Source organism: Tachypleus tridentatus, chromosome 1 (genome assembly GCF_004210375.1).
Source record: "Tachypleus tridentatus isolate NWPU-2018 chromosome 1, ASM421037v1, whole genome shotgun sequence".
NCBI lineage: Eukaryota > Metazoa > Arthropoda > Merostomata > Xiphosura > Limulidae > Tachypleus > Tachypleus tridentatus.
The window spans coordinates 5478004-5498314 of NC_134825.1; the positions used below are offsets into that span (position 1 = coordinate 5478004).

At 31.0% G+C, this 20311-nt stretch overlaps 1 protein-coding gene and 2 long non-coding RNA genes across 16 annotated transcripts in view; 2 read left to right on the top strand and 1 right to left on the bottom strand.

Annotated features, from left to right (window-relative positions):
• The window catches only part of LOC143235061 (troponin I-like), a 32326-nt gene that overhangs the window by 1306 nt on the left and 10709 nt on the right, over window positions 1-20311 (top strand). For 4 of the 14 annotated variants that reach the window (XR_013019205.1, XR_013019191.1, XM_076473343.1 and 1 more), the window contains exons 1-4: window positions 7389-8822; window positions 16488-16512; window positions 17147-17275; window positions 18020-18143. Coding sequence is in view for 8 of the 14 variants with exons in the window: in XM_076473343.1 (XP_076329458.1) it covers window positions 17246-17275; window positions 18020-18143 (154 nt within the window). In the remaining 6 variants the exon portion in view is untranslated. Of the gene's footprint in view, window positions 1-368; window positions 515-3719; window positions 5065-5530; window positions 5582-7388; window positions 8823-16487; window positions 16602-17146; window positions 17276-18019; window positions 18144-20311 lie in introns of those variants that run through there. The other 10 variants (XR_013019154.1, XR_013019144.1, XM_076472870.1 and 7 more) reach the window with 4 other exon arrangements.
• On the bottom strand, window positions 18696-19247 carry LOC143235484 (uncharacterized). Its single transcript, XR_013019233.1, has 3 exons — window positions 19137-19247; window positions 18924-19038; window positions 18696-18876 (listed from the first exon to the last, which is right to left on the bottom strand). It is a non-coding gene; the product is annotated as an uncharacterized LOC143235484 (long non-coding RNA).
• LOC143235528 (uncharacterized) lies at window positions 18938-19666 on the top strand. Its single transcript, XR_013019280.1, has 2 exons — window positions 18938-19076; window positions 19262-19666. It is a non-coding gene; the product is annotated as an uncharacterized LOC143235528 (long non-coding RNA).

The following is a 20311-nucleotide window of genomic DNA, read 5'->3' on the forward strand; positions in this document are numbered from 1 at the left end:
GGTTAGGATAGGACTTGGAATGTACTTTTCCTGGTCAGTAATTCCGGGTTTGGGTCGGTTTTGGAGCACTCTTTTCACTGTTAGTAACTCCGGGTTTGGGTCGGTTTTGGAGCACTCTTTTCATTATTAGTAAATCCGGAATTAGATTGGTGTGGAACTATACTTTTCCTGGTCGGTAAATACGGACTTCAGTAATGTATAATACTATTATTACGTATTTTATAAATAGACGTTTTATTAATATTGTTGTTTTTCACTACTATATATTTATTTCTACTTTTTCCTATGTTTGGCAACTATGCTTCCTCCAAATGACACCACGTTATGTTGAGTAGGACATCACAGTCTATTAGTTTATTACTGTTTTTTTTTCTGCTGCCTTGATATGAAGGAAGACGTTAAAATGACTGTTAATGTGAAATACAACACTAGCATAAAGTTTAACACCTAACTTTTGCTTTGACCTCACTTCGGGTTGCTTCTAAGGCGGAAGTTCTCGGTATTATCCAAAGACGTGAGTCGAATTTCAAGACGAATTAATTATTTAACTGTCCCTCCATCTTCTAGATATTTGTAAAAACATTGATGACAATCATCATGGTTGTCAGAATATTTCGTAACTAACTTTATTACACAAGATGTTTCTTCAGTTTATGTTTTGTATACCTCTATTCCCAGTTTGAAGTAACTACCCATTATTCAAGATGTTTCTTCAGTTTATGTTTTGTGTACCTCTATTCCCAGTTTGAAGTAACTACCCATTATTGAAGTACTTTTAACGTTATTATAGTTAAGTAAATTATACATAAAACAAAGTTAACTTGATTTTTATAGTGAGTGTTCTGTTCACTTGAAGTCACAGAAGATAACTTATGTTGTTTTGTTATAATACGCCACTTTTCTCAGTTTGTTTCTTTTACTTACATTTTATTTTTTAATGATCTGTTCTTGAGGTTGATTTATTTCTTACGAGTTTATTATTCAAAAATATCAGATCAAATGTTGTGGAAAAAAAGCATAAAATTTAAATTTTTTTTTACTAGGGTTTATAAACATTTTATATGATTTACTACAAAAATCAAATTTATGTGTTTGAACGTACATGAAGATATTAATACCAGGATTTATCGTATTGTTATTTTCTAGAAATATTAGGGAGTGTAGAAGTATCAAGTTTGTTCATAATGAGTAGCAGTAGTAGTGTGCAGAAGTATCAAGTTTGTTCATAATGAGTAGCAGTAGTAGTGTACAGAAGTATCCAGTTTGTTTATAATGAGTAGCAGTAGTACAGAAGTATCATGTTTGTTCATAATGAGTAGCAGTAGTAGTGTGCAGAAGTATCCAGTTTGTTCATAATGAGTAGCAGTAGTAGTGTGCAGAAGTATCATGTTTGTTCATAATGAGTAGCAGTAGTAGTGTGCAGAAGTATCCAGTTTGTTCATAATGAGTAGCAGTAGTAGTGTGCAGAAGTATCAAGTTTGTTCATAATGAGTAGCAGTAGTAGTGTGCAGAAGTATCATGTTTGTTCATAATGAGTAGCAGTAGTAGTGTGCAGAAGTATCAAGTTTGTTCATAATGAGTATCAGTAGTAGTGTGCAGAAGTATCAAGTTTGTTCATAATGAGTAGCAGTAGTAGTGTGCAGAAGTATCCAGTTTGTTCATAATGAGTAGCAGTAGTAGTGTGCAGAAGTATCCAGTTTGTTCATAATGAGTAGCAGTAGTAGTGTGCAGAAGTATCATGTTTGTTCATAATGAGTAGCAGTAGTAGTGTGCAGAAGTATCAAGTTTGTTCATAATGAGTAGCAGTAGTAGTGTGCAGAAGTATCCAGTTTGTTCATAATGAGTAGCAGTAGTAGTGTGCAGAAGTATCCAGTTTGTTCATAATGAGTAGCAGTAGTAGTGTGCAGAAGTATCAAGTTTGTTCATAATGAGTAGCAGTAGTAGTGTGCAGAAGTATCAAGTTTGTTCATAATGAGAAGCAGTAGTAGTGAGAATAAGAACAAAAAATAAGTAGAAATCGTTTTAAATACCAGCAACTAGAAACGCTGATGCTAAAATAAATTAAAAACGTCTTGTCGGGCTAAAAGTGAACATTTGACTTCGTTAGAAACTGAGAGCAGAACTGGGATTTCGACCAAATTCTGTACTTTTGCAACCGTAGTGAAATTTAAGAAAAGTGTAGTTTTTTTTTAAAGACTCCGTGCCAAAAACGGGAGAGTCCTTATTTAGCCAAGGTAACAAGAGGCGTTGCTGAGCTATTTTAAGAGTGACTGTTAACAAACTAACTGGCAGCTCAGCGTAATTCGGATTAAGTTTGAAGTTAATTAGTCTTGTTAGGATTTTTTGTATAGTTTTGAATTAACAACTGGATTATAAAGCTAAAATCCAAAAGTTAGATAAATATTAAAATACACGATAACTTAACTATTATACCATATCTCCAAGTTGAAGAACATTCTTGATCGTTTATGTACAATCAACTCGACTTCTCATTTCATCTGAATGTTAGTTTTAAATTGAGACTTCTCGTTTTACTACAACACTCATTTACAACTCTTACAATAAATAAAAATCACCAGCACAAGTTAAACAATTCTCTCCTGTTTTTCCATTACCAGTGCGTCAACAATAGCCAAAATGTTTGCGTTAATGAAAACTATTTGACAGACGGTCACATGCTATTATTATGAACGGACAAAGCCTTTACTATCATAATAGACAATTAAAAACAAACATATTAATTGGTAGTGACTTACAAAGATAATCTTTTAAATAAAACATTTTCCGAATTAGCGAATTATTCCCAATAACAACAGTATAACGTCTTTTTTTTTTTTGCTCTGAACCTTTGTAAGAATGACTAACTAATTTTTAATGCACCCAATCCACAACCACTCTGAAAATTTATAACCCTCTAAATCGGGTTTTGTTATCTGTGGGTGCACAGCACAGATGATCCTATGTGTAGATTACACACGAAATTCACAGAGCTTTGGATATTTTGTTCTTTTTTCTAGTTTTTGAGATAACTGGTTATCACTTCATTTAGAACCTTTTAATTTTTTTTTGTATGTGTGTGAAAGGATTTCTCCATATAATAATTGTCGTTTTAATTTTTTATTTCTCGTTAATTCCATTACTAATTTATAGAGGGAGCATTAGTTTGCACCATTTTGTGTTCTGCTCGAGATGAGATATTTATGTGTGTCAGAAGGTTTCACTCAGTTATGTTTAAAATATAATTAATGAAATTTAAGATCAATGTCCGTCAGTGGAACTAGCATTATAATTTATGTTATAATTCAAGTTTTATAATATCTAAATATTTATTTATTTATTTTTAAAAAAATCAAAGAAAGGTTTTTAAACTTAAGTTTAGTTGTCACGTGACTCACGAGCTCACAAAGTTCAAACTTTTCGTCTCTGTTATTGGAATACTTTTTCAAGTACACTATATTTCTGTATATAGATAGAATTATAAAAGAAAGTCAGCGAATAAAACTGTAAGGATTGTTTTGATTAGCTGTACTGTTTGAAGTTGAATGTTCTATTGAATAACATCACCCAATGTTTGTTTGTTTTGAATTTCGCGCAAAGCTACACGAGGGTTATCTGCGCTAGCAGTCCCTAATTTAGCAGTATAAGACTATAAGGAAGGCAGCTAGTTATAATCACCCACCGCCAACACTTGGGCTACTCTTACGTTATAACGTTATAACGCCCCTACGGCTGAAAGGGTGAGCATGTTTGGTGTGACGAGAAATCGAACCCGCGACCGTCGAATTACGAGTCGAGTGCCTTAACCACCTGGCCATGTCTGGCCCATCACCCAACGAGTTCACATTTGTTATATGTTTATTGATTATGAGTTAGGGTTAGTTGAACGCATACTGTAAAGTCGAGAGTATGGTCTCATGCTCATTGGTTGACTGTCATATACTTATAAATACACTGAATCTTTATAGTACTGATCTGCTTGAAGCTTAATCTTCATTAGTGACGTCTTAATAATAAAATTTATTATTAACATCACATCCCAACCTTTTTTTTTTTATCAGGAATTAAAACAAATCAATCTGAAAAAGACCTACGACTGTTTGAGTTAACTCAATATATCATCTAATGTAATTTATAATTTCACAAAATTTGTTTTTGTGTTTTGGATTAAATATATTCACGTCTGCTAGAAACCAGGCTTCGATACCCCGAATGAACAGAGCACAGATAGTCCTTTGCGTAGTTTTGTGATTAATAATGTACAACAACAAACAACATCAAATGTAATCTTGTTCATTCTGCCAGAATACAAAGACAGCTCTTTTCCCACTAACCCCAAAAAGTAAAACTTGGTTTTTCTAGCATGTTAAAGTATATATCACGAAATAACAGATAAGATTGTTAAACTCGAAATTAAAAAACTTAATATTGTTTATTTTATTGTTATCAAAACTTAATATTTTGCGTTATAAGTGTTTAGATTTACATCTGAATTATTTGTTGAGGGATATTTAAAAAATATGAAAAACAAAATACATTCCTGATTTTTGTGTTTATTTATAACAGCTGTAGTTCTTAAGTGAATTAAACGACTTACAGTTATTAGTACAGACAAGTGTTTGTTAATGAAAATAGCAACGTTATATGACGGTAACATTTCTTCTGTAGAGTCTTGGGATATTGTCACATTTAGATCTGACATCTGTTTTTAGTATTCACACAGCCTTAGCACATAAATAAACACACCTGGTTCAGGACGTTCTTATAATTATTTATATTTCTTCTTGTTTCCCTTTTTACCTTACTCTAAAAATTATTTTTAGCGTAACCACATTGAATTGGAGTAGTAGTTGTTTCACTAACCAGTCAAAATGGTGGTGACGCTCTGTCCATGACGTCACACCGCTCAATTACCATATATGGCAATATGTAAAATAATAACAGAAATGAAACTGTCACAGGACAGAAGCTATGACAGAACAAATATATATTGTTCATGTCACTTAATGTAATGATAAAAGATTGAATGAACAGAACTCGACGCCTGTTTTCAACAATACTTTCAAGGTGAGGTAATACTAATTTCTTTCTAAATAAGATTATTTTTTACATGTGGAGTGTATGAAACCTGGTTACGTCGATTCTTCAAGTATTCTCGTGTAAAGTTATTCTAAAAATATGTTTTAACCTATTTTATAGAGTTGTATATTGAAAGTCTTTGATAGGAAAAAAATCAGAGTTATTAGAATATTAAGTTAACTGTGTAATACTGTTGTTATTGTATTTTTATACTTGATTTAACGTGTATCAATATTCATAAAATACACCTTACTTTGTAGAAACGAGTCCTGAGACATTTTACTTTTGTTTACCATTGGTTAAATTTAAGTCACATCTCAAATAATATATCCGTAAATTAATAAATTGGTACAGTGATAACTTAGTGAAATAATATCTTAATAAAGTTATATCCTAGTAAATTACAAAATAGGAAAACATAAAAAGATTAACTGATATTGACGTATCTTTTTAGGTTCAATCACTTTTGTTTCAACTAAACTTCACAATGGCCGACTTAAGGTAGGTGTTATGTGTGTTATTTTCAAAGAATGAATCATTAATTTCATTATAAATATTCACACACATACATAATTGAGCCTAATTATTATTACATCTTTTGAGTTCTATCTAAATGTTGCTCCATTCGATAGTTTTAAAATTCACATATTCATGATGCGTTTTCGTTTACGGGTTTTATATGATGAAACATAATAATGTTTTATATGATGAAACATAATAATGTTTTATATGATGAAACATAATAATGTTTTATATGATGAAACATAATAATGTTTTATTTGATGAAACATAATAATGTTTTATATGATGAAACATAACAGTGTTTTATATGATGAAACATAACAATGTTTTATATGATGAAACATAATAGTGTTTTATATGATGAAACATAATAATGTTTTATACGAGTGTTAACGTTACTCTGGTGCTCAGTCCGCTCCATATATGATTTTATACAAAAATATTCATATTCAAACTAAGATCAATATTTATTTAGTTACGCAAACAAACTTATCATTGCAAATAAATGTAATCTCTCCAATAGTATTAAGTTGACACAACCTACCTTTAATTATTTCAAATTATAAAGCGATTCAACCATGAAAAGTTATAATTGATTAAGAACATGCAATGATGTTCTGAAGCTTCAGAATCAACGTCACGGATTGTACAATTAATTATCTATTGTGTTCCGGTATATTCTTCTGATATGATTGAAGTTAAACACTTTAAGTGACCAAAATCATACAATTGTCTTATTTTTTACTTAGAACTTCCTCGAGGATTTCATATTGAACTTTAACTATTAATTTACCTTTAATCACCTTATCTTAAGAGGATCATTAAGAATCTCTGGGTTTCTTGTGATAATAAATAAACTTATGGAAATAAAATAGCTGTCTGGTGGATATACATCAAATTGGAAGAGGTAATCTAATCATTCAAGGCTTATTGAAGGTACGGTTAACCACGTATCTTTGGTGAACTATTTAGAACTACTGTGAAGAGGTACTCTAAACATTCAAGGCTTATTGAAGGTACGGTTAACCATATCTTTGATGAACTATTTAGAACTACTGTGAAGAGGTAATCTAAACATTCAAGGCTTATTGAAGGTACGGTTAACCACGTATCTTTGATGAACTATTTAGAACTACTGTGAAGAGGTAATCTAAACATTCAAGGCTTATTGAAGGTACGGTTAACCAAGTATCTTTGATGAACTATTTAGAACTACTGTGAAGAGGTAATCTAAACATTCAAGGCTTATTGAAGGTACGGTTAACCACGTATCTTTGGTGAACTATTTAGAACTACTGTGAAGAGGTACTCTAAACATTCAAGGCTTATTGAAGGTACGGTTAACCACGTATCTTTGATGAACTATTTAGAACTACTGTGGAGAGGTACTCTAAACATTCAAGGTTTATTGAAGGTACGGTTAACCACGTATCTCTGGTGAACTATTTAGAACTACTGTGAAGAGGTACTCTAAACATTCAAGGCTTATTAAAGGTACGGTTAACCACGTATCTCTGGTGAACTATTTAGAACTACTGTGAAGAGGTACTCTAAACATTCAAGGCTTATTGAAGGTACGGTTAACCACGTATCTTTGATGAACTATTTAGAACTACTGTGAAGAGGTAATCTAAACATTCAAGGCTTATTGAAGGTACGGTTAACCACGTATCTTTGGTGAACTATTTAGAACTACTGTGAAGAGGTACTTTAAACATTCAAGGCTTATTGAAGGTACGGTTAACCACGTATCTTTGATGAACTATTTAGAACTACTGTGAAGAGGTACTCTAAACATTCAAGGCTTATTGAAGGTACGGTTAACCACGTATCTTTGATGAACTATTTAGAACTACTGTGAAGAGGTACTCTAAACATTCAAGGCTTATTGAAGGTACGGTTAACCACGTATCTTTGGTGAACTATTTAGAACTACTGTGAAGAGGTAATCTAAACATTCAAGGCTTATTGAAGGTATGGTTAACCACGTATCTTTGATGAACTATTTAGAACTACTGTGAAGAGGTAATCTAAACATTCAAGGCTTATTGAAGGTACGGTTAACCACGTATCTTTGATGAACTATTTAGAACTACTGTGAAGAGGTAATCTAAACATACAAGGCTTATTGAAGGTACGGTTAACCACGTATCTTTGGTGAACTATTTAGAACTACTGTGAAGAGGTAATATAAACATTCAAGGCTTATTGAAGGTACGGTTAACCACGTATCTTTGATGAACTATTTAGAACTACTGTGAAGAGGTAATATAAACATTCAAGGCTTATTGAAGGTACGGTTAACCACGTATCTTTGATGAACGATTTAGAACTACTGTGAAGAGGTAATCTAAACATTTTATCGTATAGATAGTAGTAAGTTAACAATGATAGTTATTGTATACTACTTCCTTATATATTGTATACTACTTCCCTATATATTGTATACTACTTCCCTATATATTGTATACTACTTCCTTATATATTGTATACTATTTCCCTGTATATTGTATACTACTTCCCTGTATATTGTATACTACTTCCCTGTATATTGTATACTACTTCCCTATATATTGTATACTACTTCCCTGTATATTGTATACTACTTCCCTATATATTGTATACTACTTCCCTGTATATTGTATACTACTTCCCTGTATATTGTATACTACTTCCCTATATATTGTATACTACTTCCCTGTATATTGTATACTACTTCCCTATATATTGTATACTACTTCCCTATGTATTAAAAACTACTTCCCTGGTTAAAATAAACTTATTACAAATCTTTGTTGTCAACACGTTATTATATAAGATTTAATCTTATCAGATGCTTTGGCTACACATGTTGTTTTTAATATCCTAATATGGGCATTGGTTTCAAAATTCTTGATTGTTTTTAACAACTTTTAATTTTTATTTTTCCCCACTTGGCCTTTTCCCCACGACTCACTAGCGAGGTGAGAAAATTAACATATAATCTTACTTATTTGAATAGATTAATGTTGTATATTTAATATTCCTTTTAACAAAGAAAATGGTAGATATAGAAATAATAAAAATACTCTTTTAAAGACACTCTTAACAATTTAAGTTTATTAGCTGTTTGGAAAGTTTTCCAAACAGTTACTAAATGTTTAATGATTGAAAGTCGTGGGAAAAATGGCCAACTGTAGGAGGTCATGCCAGAAGTCCAGAAGACTGAGAACGTAAACATGGAGGTGCGTATTTATATCTATACTTTCAATACGTATTTTGGTTGTCTTGCTCTTTTGTCAGTAATACATTCCGTTATATGGAAATTGTTTTTGTTAAAGTTTTAAGGACTGTTCTGGTGATATTTTAGAAATTATGTATTGTTAGACAACTAACTGAACAAAGGACAGTTGTAGTTTTCCCTCAATATAGTAGTAAGTCCTCGTTGTTGAACATAAATAAAATAATAAATCTGGATTTTAACGGATGGAATATTCGCTTTTACAGCCACAAACATATATGAATGCACACAAGTATATACAGGCGCGAGTGTGTGTTGTCATATACCCAACAAAATACTTCAATGGTGTTTCGAACACTGTATACTATCAAACATATTGTATCCTATGTCCATTGTTTTATGCCGACTGACTTGTTTTGTTTGTTGTTTCAAACACAAAAATATTAGTGTTTTTTTGCTTTGATTTCTCTAATAAAATAATATAATAAAAGGCTATTTGTGTTAATTACTTTTTATTTTATATTTCCATGCATTTAACGTGATCAGTTGATTTGTAAGTTATGTGCAAAATGTTCAGTTTGTTTTTTGCTTTGATTTGAGTTAACATTTTATGTTACGTACTTAGAATGATTTTAACCTCTTAAAATAAATTTACAGTTTTAGTAGTAACATGTATTTCGTTTTCACTTGATTTGCATTTGTGTGTGGATATTAATCTAACACTTGTGAAATCATACTTTTAGTCAACTTGGTTTAAGAATAACTTATGCTGTTTTATAAATACTTTGTTGGAATCTCACGTTATGATATATTAATGTGATAATATCTTATTATAAAGTAAATTAATTTGGAAATTTTAAAACTTTTCTTCTGTAAATTTTCTTCCTCAAACTTGACAGAAAAAGGTACAACACAAGTATCATCAACATGTTAATTAATATATACAGTTAAGGTACAACACAAGTATCATCAACATGTTAATTAATATATACAGTTAAGGTACAACACAAGTATCATCAACATGTTAATTAATATATACAGTTAAGGTACAACACAAGTATCATCAACATGTTAATTAATATATACAGTTAAGGTACAACACAAGTATCATCAACATGTTAATTAATATATACAATTAAGGTACAACACCACTATCATCAACATGTTAATTAATATATACAGTTAAGGTACAACACCACTATCATCAACATGTTAATTAATATATACAGTTAAGGTACAACACCACTATCATCAACATGTTAATTAATATATACAGTTAAGGTACAACACCACTATCATCAACATGTTAATTAATATATACAGTTAAGGTACAACACCACTATCATCAACATGTTACTTAATATATACAGTTAAGGTACAACACAAGTATCATCAGCATGTTAATTAATATATACAGTTAAGGTACAACACAAGTATCATCAACATGTTAATTAATATATACAGTTAAGGTACAACACAAGTATCATCAACATGTTAATTAATATATACAATTAAGGTACAACACCACTATCATCAACATGTTAATTAATATATACAGTTAAGGTACAACACCACTATCATCAACATGTTAATTAATATATACAGTTAAGGTACAACACCACTATCATCAACATGTTAATTAATATATACAGTTAAGGTACAACACCACTATCATCAACATGTTAATTAATATATACAGTTAAGGTACAACACCACTATCATCAACATGTTACTTAATATATACAGTTAAGGTACAACACAAGTATCATCAGCATGTTAATTAATATATACAGTTAAGGTACAACACAAGTATCATCAGCATGTTAATTAATATATACAGTTAAGGTACAACACCTCTATCATCAACATGTTAATTAATATATACAGTTAAGGTACAACACCTCTATCATCAACATGTTAATTAATATATACAGTTAAGGTACAACACCACTATCATCAACATGTTAATTAATATATACAGTTAAGGTACAACACCTCTATCATCAACATGTTAATTAATATATACAGTTAAGGTACAACACCACTATCGTCAACATGTTAATTAATATATACAGTTAAGGTACAACACCACTATCGTCAACATGTTAATTAATATATACAGTTAAGGTACAACACAAGTATCATCAACATGTTAATTAATATATACAGTTAAGGTACAACACCTCTATCATCAACATGTTAATTAATATATACAGCTAAGGTACAACACCACTATCATCAACATGTTAATTAATATATACAGTTAAGGTACAACACCACTATCATCAACATGTTAATTAATATATACAGTTAAGGTACAACACCACTATTATCAACATGTTAATTAATATATACAGTTAAGGTACAACACCACTATCATCAACATGTTAATTAATATATACAGTTAAGGTACAACACCACTATCATCAACATGTTAATTAATATATACAGTTAAGGTACAACACCACTATCGTCAACATGTTAATTAATATATACAGTTAAGGTACAACACAAGTATCGTCAACATGTTAATTAATATATACAGTTAAGGTACAACACAAGTATCATCAACATGTTAATTAATATATACAGTTAAGGTACAACACAAGTATCATCAACATGTTAATTAATATATACAATTAAGGTACAACACCACTATCATCAACATGTTAATTAATATATACAGTTAAGGTACAACACCACTATCATCAACATGTTAATTAATATATACAGTTAAGGTACAACACCACTATCATCAACATGTTAATTAATATATACAGTTAAGGTACAACACCACTATCATCAACATGTTAATTAATATATACAGTTAAGGTACAACACCACTATCGTCAACATGTTAATTAATATATACAGTTAAGGTACAACACCACTATCGTCAACATGTTAATTAATATATACAGTTAAGGTACAACACAAGTATCATCAACATGTTAATTAATATATACAGTTAAGGTACAACACCTCTATCATCAACATGTTAATTAATATATACAGTTAAGGTACAACACCACTATCATCAACATGTTAATTAATATACACAGTTAAGGTACAACACCACTATCATCAACATGTTAATTAATATATACAGTTAAGGTACAACACCACTATCATCAACATGTTAATTAATATATACAGTTAAGGTACAACACCACTATCTTCAACATGTTAATTAATATATACAGTTAAGGTACAACACCACTATCATCAACATGTTAATTAATATACACAGTTAAGGTACAACACCACTATCATCAACATGTTAATTAATATATACAGTTAAGGTACAACACCACTATCATCAACATGTTAATTAATATATACAGTTAAGGTACAACACCACTATCGTCAACATGTTAATTAATATATACAGTTAAGGTACAACACCACTATCGTCAACATGTTAATTAATATATACAGTTAAGGTACAACACCACTATCGTCAACATGTTAATTAATATATACAGTTAAGGTACAACACAAGTATCATCAGCATGTTAATTAATATATACAGTTAAGGTACAACACAAGTATCATCAACATGTTAATTAATATATACAGTTAAGGTACAACACCTCTATCATCAACATGTTAATTAATATATACAGTTAAGGTACAACACCACTATCATCAACATGTTAATTAATATATACAGTTAAGGTACAACACCTCTATCATCAACATGTTAATTAATATATACAGTTAAGGTACAACACCACTATCGTCAACATGTTAATTAATATATACAGTTAAGGTACAACACCACTATCGTCAACATGTTAATTAATATATACAGTTAAGGTACAACACAAGTATCATCAACATGTTAATTAATATATACAGTTAAGGTACAACACCTCTATCATCAACATGTTAATTAATATATACAGCTAAGGTACAACACCACTATCATCAACATGTTAATTAATATATACAGTTAAGGTACAACACCACTATCTTCAACATGTTAATTAATATATACAGTTAAGGTACAACACCACTATCATCAACATGTTAATTAATATATACAGTTAAGGTACAACACCACTATCATCAACATGTTAATTAATATATACAGTTAAGGTACAACACCACTATCGTCAACATGTTAATTAATATATACAGTTAAGGTACAACACAAGTATCGTCAACATGTTAATTAATATATACAGCTAAGGTACAACACCACTATCGTCAACATGTTAATTAATATATACAGTTAAGGTACAACACCACTATCATCAACATGTTAATTAATATATACAGTTAAGGTACAACACCACTATCATCAACATGTTAATTAATATACACAGTTAAGGTACAACACCACTATCATCAACATGTTAATTAATATATACAGTTAAGGTACAACACCACTATCATCAACATGTTAATTAATATATACAATTAAGGTACAACACCACTATCATCAACATGTTAATTAATATACACAGTTAAGGTACAACACCACTATCATCAACATGTTAATTAATATATACAGTTAAGGTACAACACCACTATCGTCAACATGTTAATTAATATACACAGTTAAGGTACAACACCACTATCGTCAACATGTTAATTAATATATACAGTTAAGGTACAACACCACTATCGTCAACATGTTAATTAATATATACAGTTAAGGTACAACACCACTATCGTCAACATGTTAATTAATATATACAGTTAAGGTACAACACCACTATCGTCAACATGTTAATTAATATATACAGTTAAGGTACAACACCACTATCGTCAACATGTTAATTAATATATACAGTTAAGGTACAACACCACTATCGTCAACATGTTAATTAATATATACAGTTAAGGTACAACACCACTATCGTCAACATGTTAATTAATATATACAGTTAAGGTACAACACCACTATCATCAACATGTTAATTAATATATACAGTTAAGGTACAACACCACTATCATCAACATGTTGATTAATATATACAGTTAAGGTACAGATATTTCAATATTATAGACAACATCAGTAACGCTGTATGTCTGAGACGTTATCTGTATGACTGAGACGTTATCTGTATGTCTGAGACGTTATCTGTATGTCTGAGACGTTATCTGACTGAGAGTTATCTGTATGTCTAGTGAAACTCATTAAACTTAGTTTCATGCATATACAAGAAAATGTAAACAGTCAGTGGATAGCGATGTACAACGTGTTTGTTTGTTTGTTTTTGAATTTCGCACAAAGCTACTCGAGGGCTATCTGTGCTAGCCGTTCCTAATTTAACAGTGTAAGACTAGAGGGAAGGCAGCTAGTCATTACCACCCACCGCCAAATCTTGGACTACTCTTTTACCAACGAATAGTGGGATTGACCATCACATTATAACGCCCCCACGGCTGAAAGGGCGAGCATGTTTAGCGCGAGGGGATGCAAACCTGCGAACCTCAGATTACGAATCGCACGCTTGGCCATGCTGGGCCCCTGTATAACGTGAACTGTGTTTTCTGAAAATTCTGAAATTTTATGAATTTTCGGACCACCACCTCATTTACTTATCCTACACATTTAAATATAGGATATTGGAGATAGTTAGTGAAATAGAGTCAATAAACACATTTAAATATAGGATATTGGAGATAGTTAGTGAAATAGAGTCAATAAACACATTTAAATATAGGATATTGGAGATAGTTAGTGAAATAGAGTCTTTAGGTTTACTTGAAATAACGTAAGCTTTTTTTGATATGGCTGTTATAGATTTTGGCTAAAAGGCGTTCTTGACCTCCCATTATCTTTGGTAAAGTTGTTTAATAACATATATTTCGTTTTGTGGCTCTATCGTGACACTGTAACATTTATAAGAAAATACAAGAAATCGTGCATTTAAGCATTTATAATTATGATGTGCTTATAAGAGACATTCATTTACCAGCTCGAATAATTCAACATGTCAAGGTGTTGAAACCCTTGGGAAAGAAGAACGTAAACAAACACACTTACGTCAGTAATTACTCTTATCACGGGGATATTCCTGTTGTTAACAGCTGTACGTATCCACTGTTAAGAACTGCGCCTGTTGTTAACAATTGTTTTTGTTGTTAACAACTGTACCTATTGTTAATACTGTTGCTGTTGTTAACAAGTGTACAGAGTGTTAACAGCTACATCTATTATTCACAACTGTACCTATTGCTAACAATTGTTCCTATTATTATTAATTGTACCTGTGTTTAATAATATGTACCTGTTACTGACAACAGTTTTATGTGTTGCTTTGATTGTCTCTTTGATGTGTTTATTATATAAGTGTTAAGAAAGAACTTGAAATGTATAGCAACATCGGAAAATGTTAATGGATTGAAAATACGTTAGAGACTTCAGCGTATACACTATCTGGGTGTCAGATACTGTAGCTTACAAAGTGGATTATTAATATTAATCTCTGAAGAGGACAAGATGCTAACGTAGTTAAAAACTAAAAGTCAACTCGATAGTAAACATAGCTGATTAACTATGATATTTGTGTATTCTTACGTATTAAGAATAGAATCCATTGTTTCGTCATCAACTTTCCTTTGTTGTTAACAATATTCTTGACCGTAATCCAAGTAATATTTACTGATTGAAATGTAAGATACTGGTTAGATATATGTTTGACACTGTAGGGCACAATTTAAATACATGTCAGTAATTGTGGGATACAAGTTAGCTAATCCATACATTACCGTCTCTACAACTTATCTTAGTGTTACACCTATAAGGTAGTAATTAGTTAAATATTAGAGATTGTAGGGTTTAAAGTAGATAAATTTTAGAGATTGTAATGCAAAGATTTTCTAAATGTTAGAGACTTTACGAAAGGAGAGATAAGCGTTAGAGACTATAGTGCATTATTTACTCAAGTATTAAAGACTGTAGTGAACAAGTCAGATACTAAATTTAACACTCCTACGAAAAGACGTTTCTAGTCCTGATTTCTCCAAGCCTATTCCCCTGGCTGTGGTTTCGCTAGATAGTAGATAGGGACAGTGGGAATCTCATTAATCCATTCATTAATGGATTTAAATGGCAATTTCATTTAAATACAAAATTATTAGCCTAATATTAATAATCTTTCAAGTTGCTCTAGGGCCTATTAGGCCCCACTTTTCGTAGGAGTGTTAAAGAGTTAGTTTATGCGTTACATATGTGTTAGAGACTATAATGGCTTAGGAATACGTCTGGAGACTTATTACCTTAAAACCTGGATTTTTATATCCGTGGTAATCATAGCAAAAATATCTTCATTAAAAATAAACTAAGCAAAACAAAAAACACTGAAGCGCATAGGTTAGACAAATGTTAAAGACTATACTGTACTGGTTAGAAAAGTGGTAGAGATTGAATGAGATTTGTAGAATGTAGCCTACAAGTTACAGACGTATATGATGATGTAATTTGGAAATTTGGCATGAATTAATGACTCGATTATAAGGCGTAGATTGAAGAGGCTATCATTATGAAGTTTGTTATTCATCCCGACTATTATATCTCTATTGAAACTGTGGTTAAAAGTACATAGCAGCTGTACAATAATGATGATTTAAATTTAACTAAAGCAATCTAAATAATTTTTCATTAAAATGGCGTTTGTGACTAAAATTATATCTACCCTCTTATTTCTTCTAGCTCCACAGAATGAAGTCTGGATTGGGTAAGTTAAACTGGCGATTCTTCTGGAAACTTGAATAAGTGTCAGGTAAACCAACGTGTTATGATGCCTCTTGAAGCTCCTGATAAAAGGTATTTTTACTCTAAATGCTTTACTAAAGTTTTCGAGAGTTTTCTAGAAATAACTAAAAGTTAAAGCATTAAAAAAGGTGAACAATAGCTTCAAAATAGGTATCGTAAATATTATTCTGTTTTTTTTACTATTTTATATTAAAACCTTCCCATGTTTTATATTTTGAAGTCATTTGGAGTTTCAATTAGTCACATAACTCTTCCTTGTGTGTTGATACCTAACATATTTGAAAGTGACTTGTCATTCTTTCAAAGTGATCACTGAAACTGTTCCGTGTAATCGTCACAGAATACGAATAACAGCAGTGTCATCTTCATTGACTAAAACATTGTACCTAACTTTTAATTCTGACTAATCATATGCCTTTCTGTAGTCACGTGGCCGCATTAGAGATGCTAATCCATTATAAACATATATTTGTGGTGTGTAGTAATTTTTACGCATTGTAATCTTGAATCCTTTGTATTTGTTACCGTTTTGGTGAGTTTCCTAAACTGTACACGACAAGTGTAGATTAATAAACGTTATCGCAATCTGATTACAGGAAGAGAAGAGAAAGAGGGAAGATAAAGAAAAGAAGAAAGCGGAAGTGCGGAAGCGCCTGGAGGAAGCGGCCAAAGCCAAAAAAGGAAAGAAAGGGTTCATGACCCCGGAACGTAAGAAGAAACTAAGGGTAAAGTAATAACTCTTGTCTTCTAGTTATTTCTTAACTTTAGTTATTAACTTTAAAATAACATCTTTATAAAGGTAAAGTAATAACTCTTGTCTTCTTAACTTTAGTTATTCACTTCAAAATAACATATTTATAAAGGGTAAAGTAATAACTCTTGTCTTCTAGTTATTTCTTCACTTTAGTAATTAACTTTCAAAATAACATATTTATAAAGGGTAAAGTAATAACTCTTGTCTTCTTAACTTTAGTTATTAACTTCAAAATAACATCTTTATAGAAAACGAATCAAATGACATTAAGTAAAACGTCACAACCCAAACGTATGACACGACTACCATTTGGTTTTACTTGGGGCACCTCCATAGCCCAAAACAGAACAACACCGTATCTGAGTTTTACTGCTACACTGTCACAACTGAAATACATTATAAGAATGTTTTATTTTATTTTGGTACTACCACAACTCAGACTTACCACAAAAGCTCCGCTTGATTCTAATGAGAAATTAGATAACTCACTAGAAAACTGTGTCTCTGATGTTGTAGTTAAATGTCGAAATAGAAAAAAACAAAACTGAAAACGTTTCTTACTTGTAGAATAAGTAAAAGATGAGGCGGTACCTTAGTTTATTTGAGTCGCACATAAACCAGAGATTTACCATTGTAATTTTACAGTCGGGTAAACATACCAATAGTTGAACAATACCAGTTGACTCAAAATTCGTACATATGTTTGTCTTCATAGCAACTATTGAGAAAGAAGGCCGCAGAAGAACTGAAGAAGGAACAAGAGAGAAAAGCAGAAGAACGAAAGAAGATTATTATTCAGAGAACTGGTCAGCCTAAGTCGTTAGATGGAGCCAATGAAGGTAAACTGATCTTGTAGTGCTTTGTCACCCATCGTTTCTAAAGAACTTTCCAAACACTAAATTTAAAAATGGCCTGCATGGCCAGGTGGGTTAAGGCGTTCGACTCGTAATCCGAAGGTAGCGAGTTCGAATCCCCGTCGTATGAAACATGCTCGCCCTTTCAGCCGTGGGGGCATTATAATATTATTATCAATCCCACTATTCGTTGGTAAAACAGTAGCCCAAATGTTGGCGGGTGGTGGTGATGACTAGCTGCCTACCCTTTAGTCTTACACTGTTAAATTAGGGATGGCTAGTGCAGATAGCCTTCATGAAGCTATGCGCAAAATTCAAAAACAAAACAAAAATTTAAAATACAATACGAGCAACTTTTATACAAGGAAATTCTGGTTTTAGCTATTACAACGTTCCAGCTCATCACATGATATAAAATAACTAAAACCGTATAGCTAAAGTTAAGTAAGTATCCAGGGTATATAGTCAATATTAATACCTTATTACATTGATAAATGTATCACAGCTAAAGTTAAGTAAGTATAAAGGGTGTACAGTTGATATTAATACCTTATTACATTGATAAATATATCATAGCTAAAGTAAAGTAAGTACCTAGGGTGTACAGTTGATATAAGTACCTTATTACATTGATATATATATCATATCTAAAGTTAAGTAAGTATCCAGGGTGTACAGTTGATAGTAATACCTTATTACATTGATAAATATATCATAGCTAAAGTTAAGTATCCAGGGTATCCAGGTGTACAGTTGATATCACACCTAAAGTTAAGTAAGTACCCAGGGTATACAGTTGATATTAATACCTTATTACATTGATAAATATATCACAGCTAAAGTTAAGTAAGTATCCAGGGTGTACAGTTGATATTAATACCTTATTACATTGATAAATATATCACAGCTAAAGTTAAGGTACAGTTGATATTAATACCTTATTACATTGATAAATATATACAGTTGATATTGATATACCTTATTACATTGATAAATATATCACAGCTAAAGTTAAGTAAGTACCCAGGGTATACAGTTGATATTGATACCTTATTACATTGAAAAATATATCAGCTAAAGTTAAGTAAGTATAAAAAGTTAAGTAAGTATAAAGGGTGTACAGTTGATATTGATACCTTATTACATTGATAAATATATCATAGCTAAAGTTAAGTAAGTATCCAGGGTATACAGTTGATATTGATACCTTATTACATTGATAAATATATCACACCTAAAGTTAAGTAAGTACCCAGGGTATACAGTTGATATTGATACCTTATTACATTGAAAAATATATCACAGCTAAAGTTAAGTAAGTATAAAGGGTGTACAGTTGATATTAATACCTTGTTACATTGATAAATATATCACAGCTAAAGTTAAGTAAGTACCCAAGGTATACAATTGATAGTAATGCCTTATTACATTGATAAATATATCACAGCTAAAGTTACGTAAGTATCCAGGGTATACAGTTGATATTGATACCTTATTACATTGATAAATATATCACAGCTAAAGTTAAGTAAGTATAAAGGGTGTACAGTTGATATTAATACCTTATTACATTGATAAATATATCACAGTAATGCCTTATTACAACATTGATAAATATATCACAGCTAAAGTTAAGTAAGTATACATTGATAAATATAAGGGTGTACAGTTGATAGTAATGCCTTATTACATTGATAAATATATCATAGCTAAAGTTACGTAAGTATCCAGGGTGTACAGTTGATATTGATACCTTATTACATTGATAAATATATCACAGCTAAAGTTAAGTAAGTATCCAGGGTGTACAGTTGATATTGATACCTTATTACATTGATAAATATATCACAGCTAAAGTTAAGTAAGTATCCAGGGTGTACAGTTGATATTGATACCTTATTACATTGATAACTATATCACAGCTAAAGTTAAATAAGTATAAAGGGTGTACAGTTGATATTGATACCTTATTACATTGATAACTATATCACAGCTAAAGTTAAATAAGTATAAAGGGTGTACAGTTGATATTGATACCTTATCCAATTCGTTTTACTAAACTACTTGTTTAACGTACAAATCTTACCTGACGATAATCTGTAGGTCCAAACTGCAGTCACTAAAACCAGAATTTTTTTCCAGTAAAAACTTGT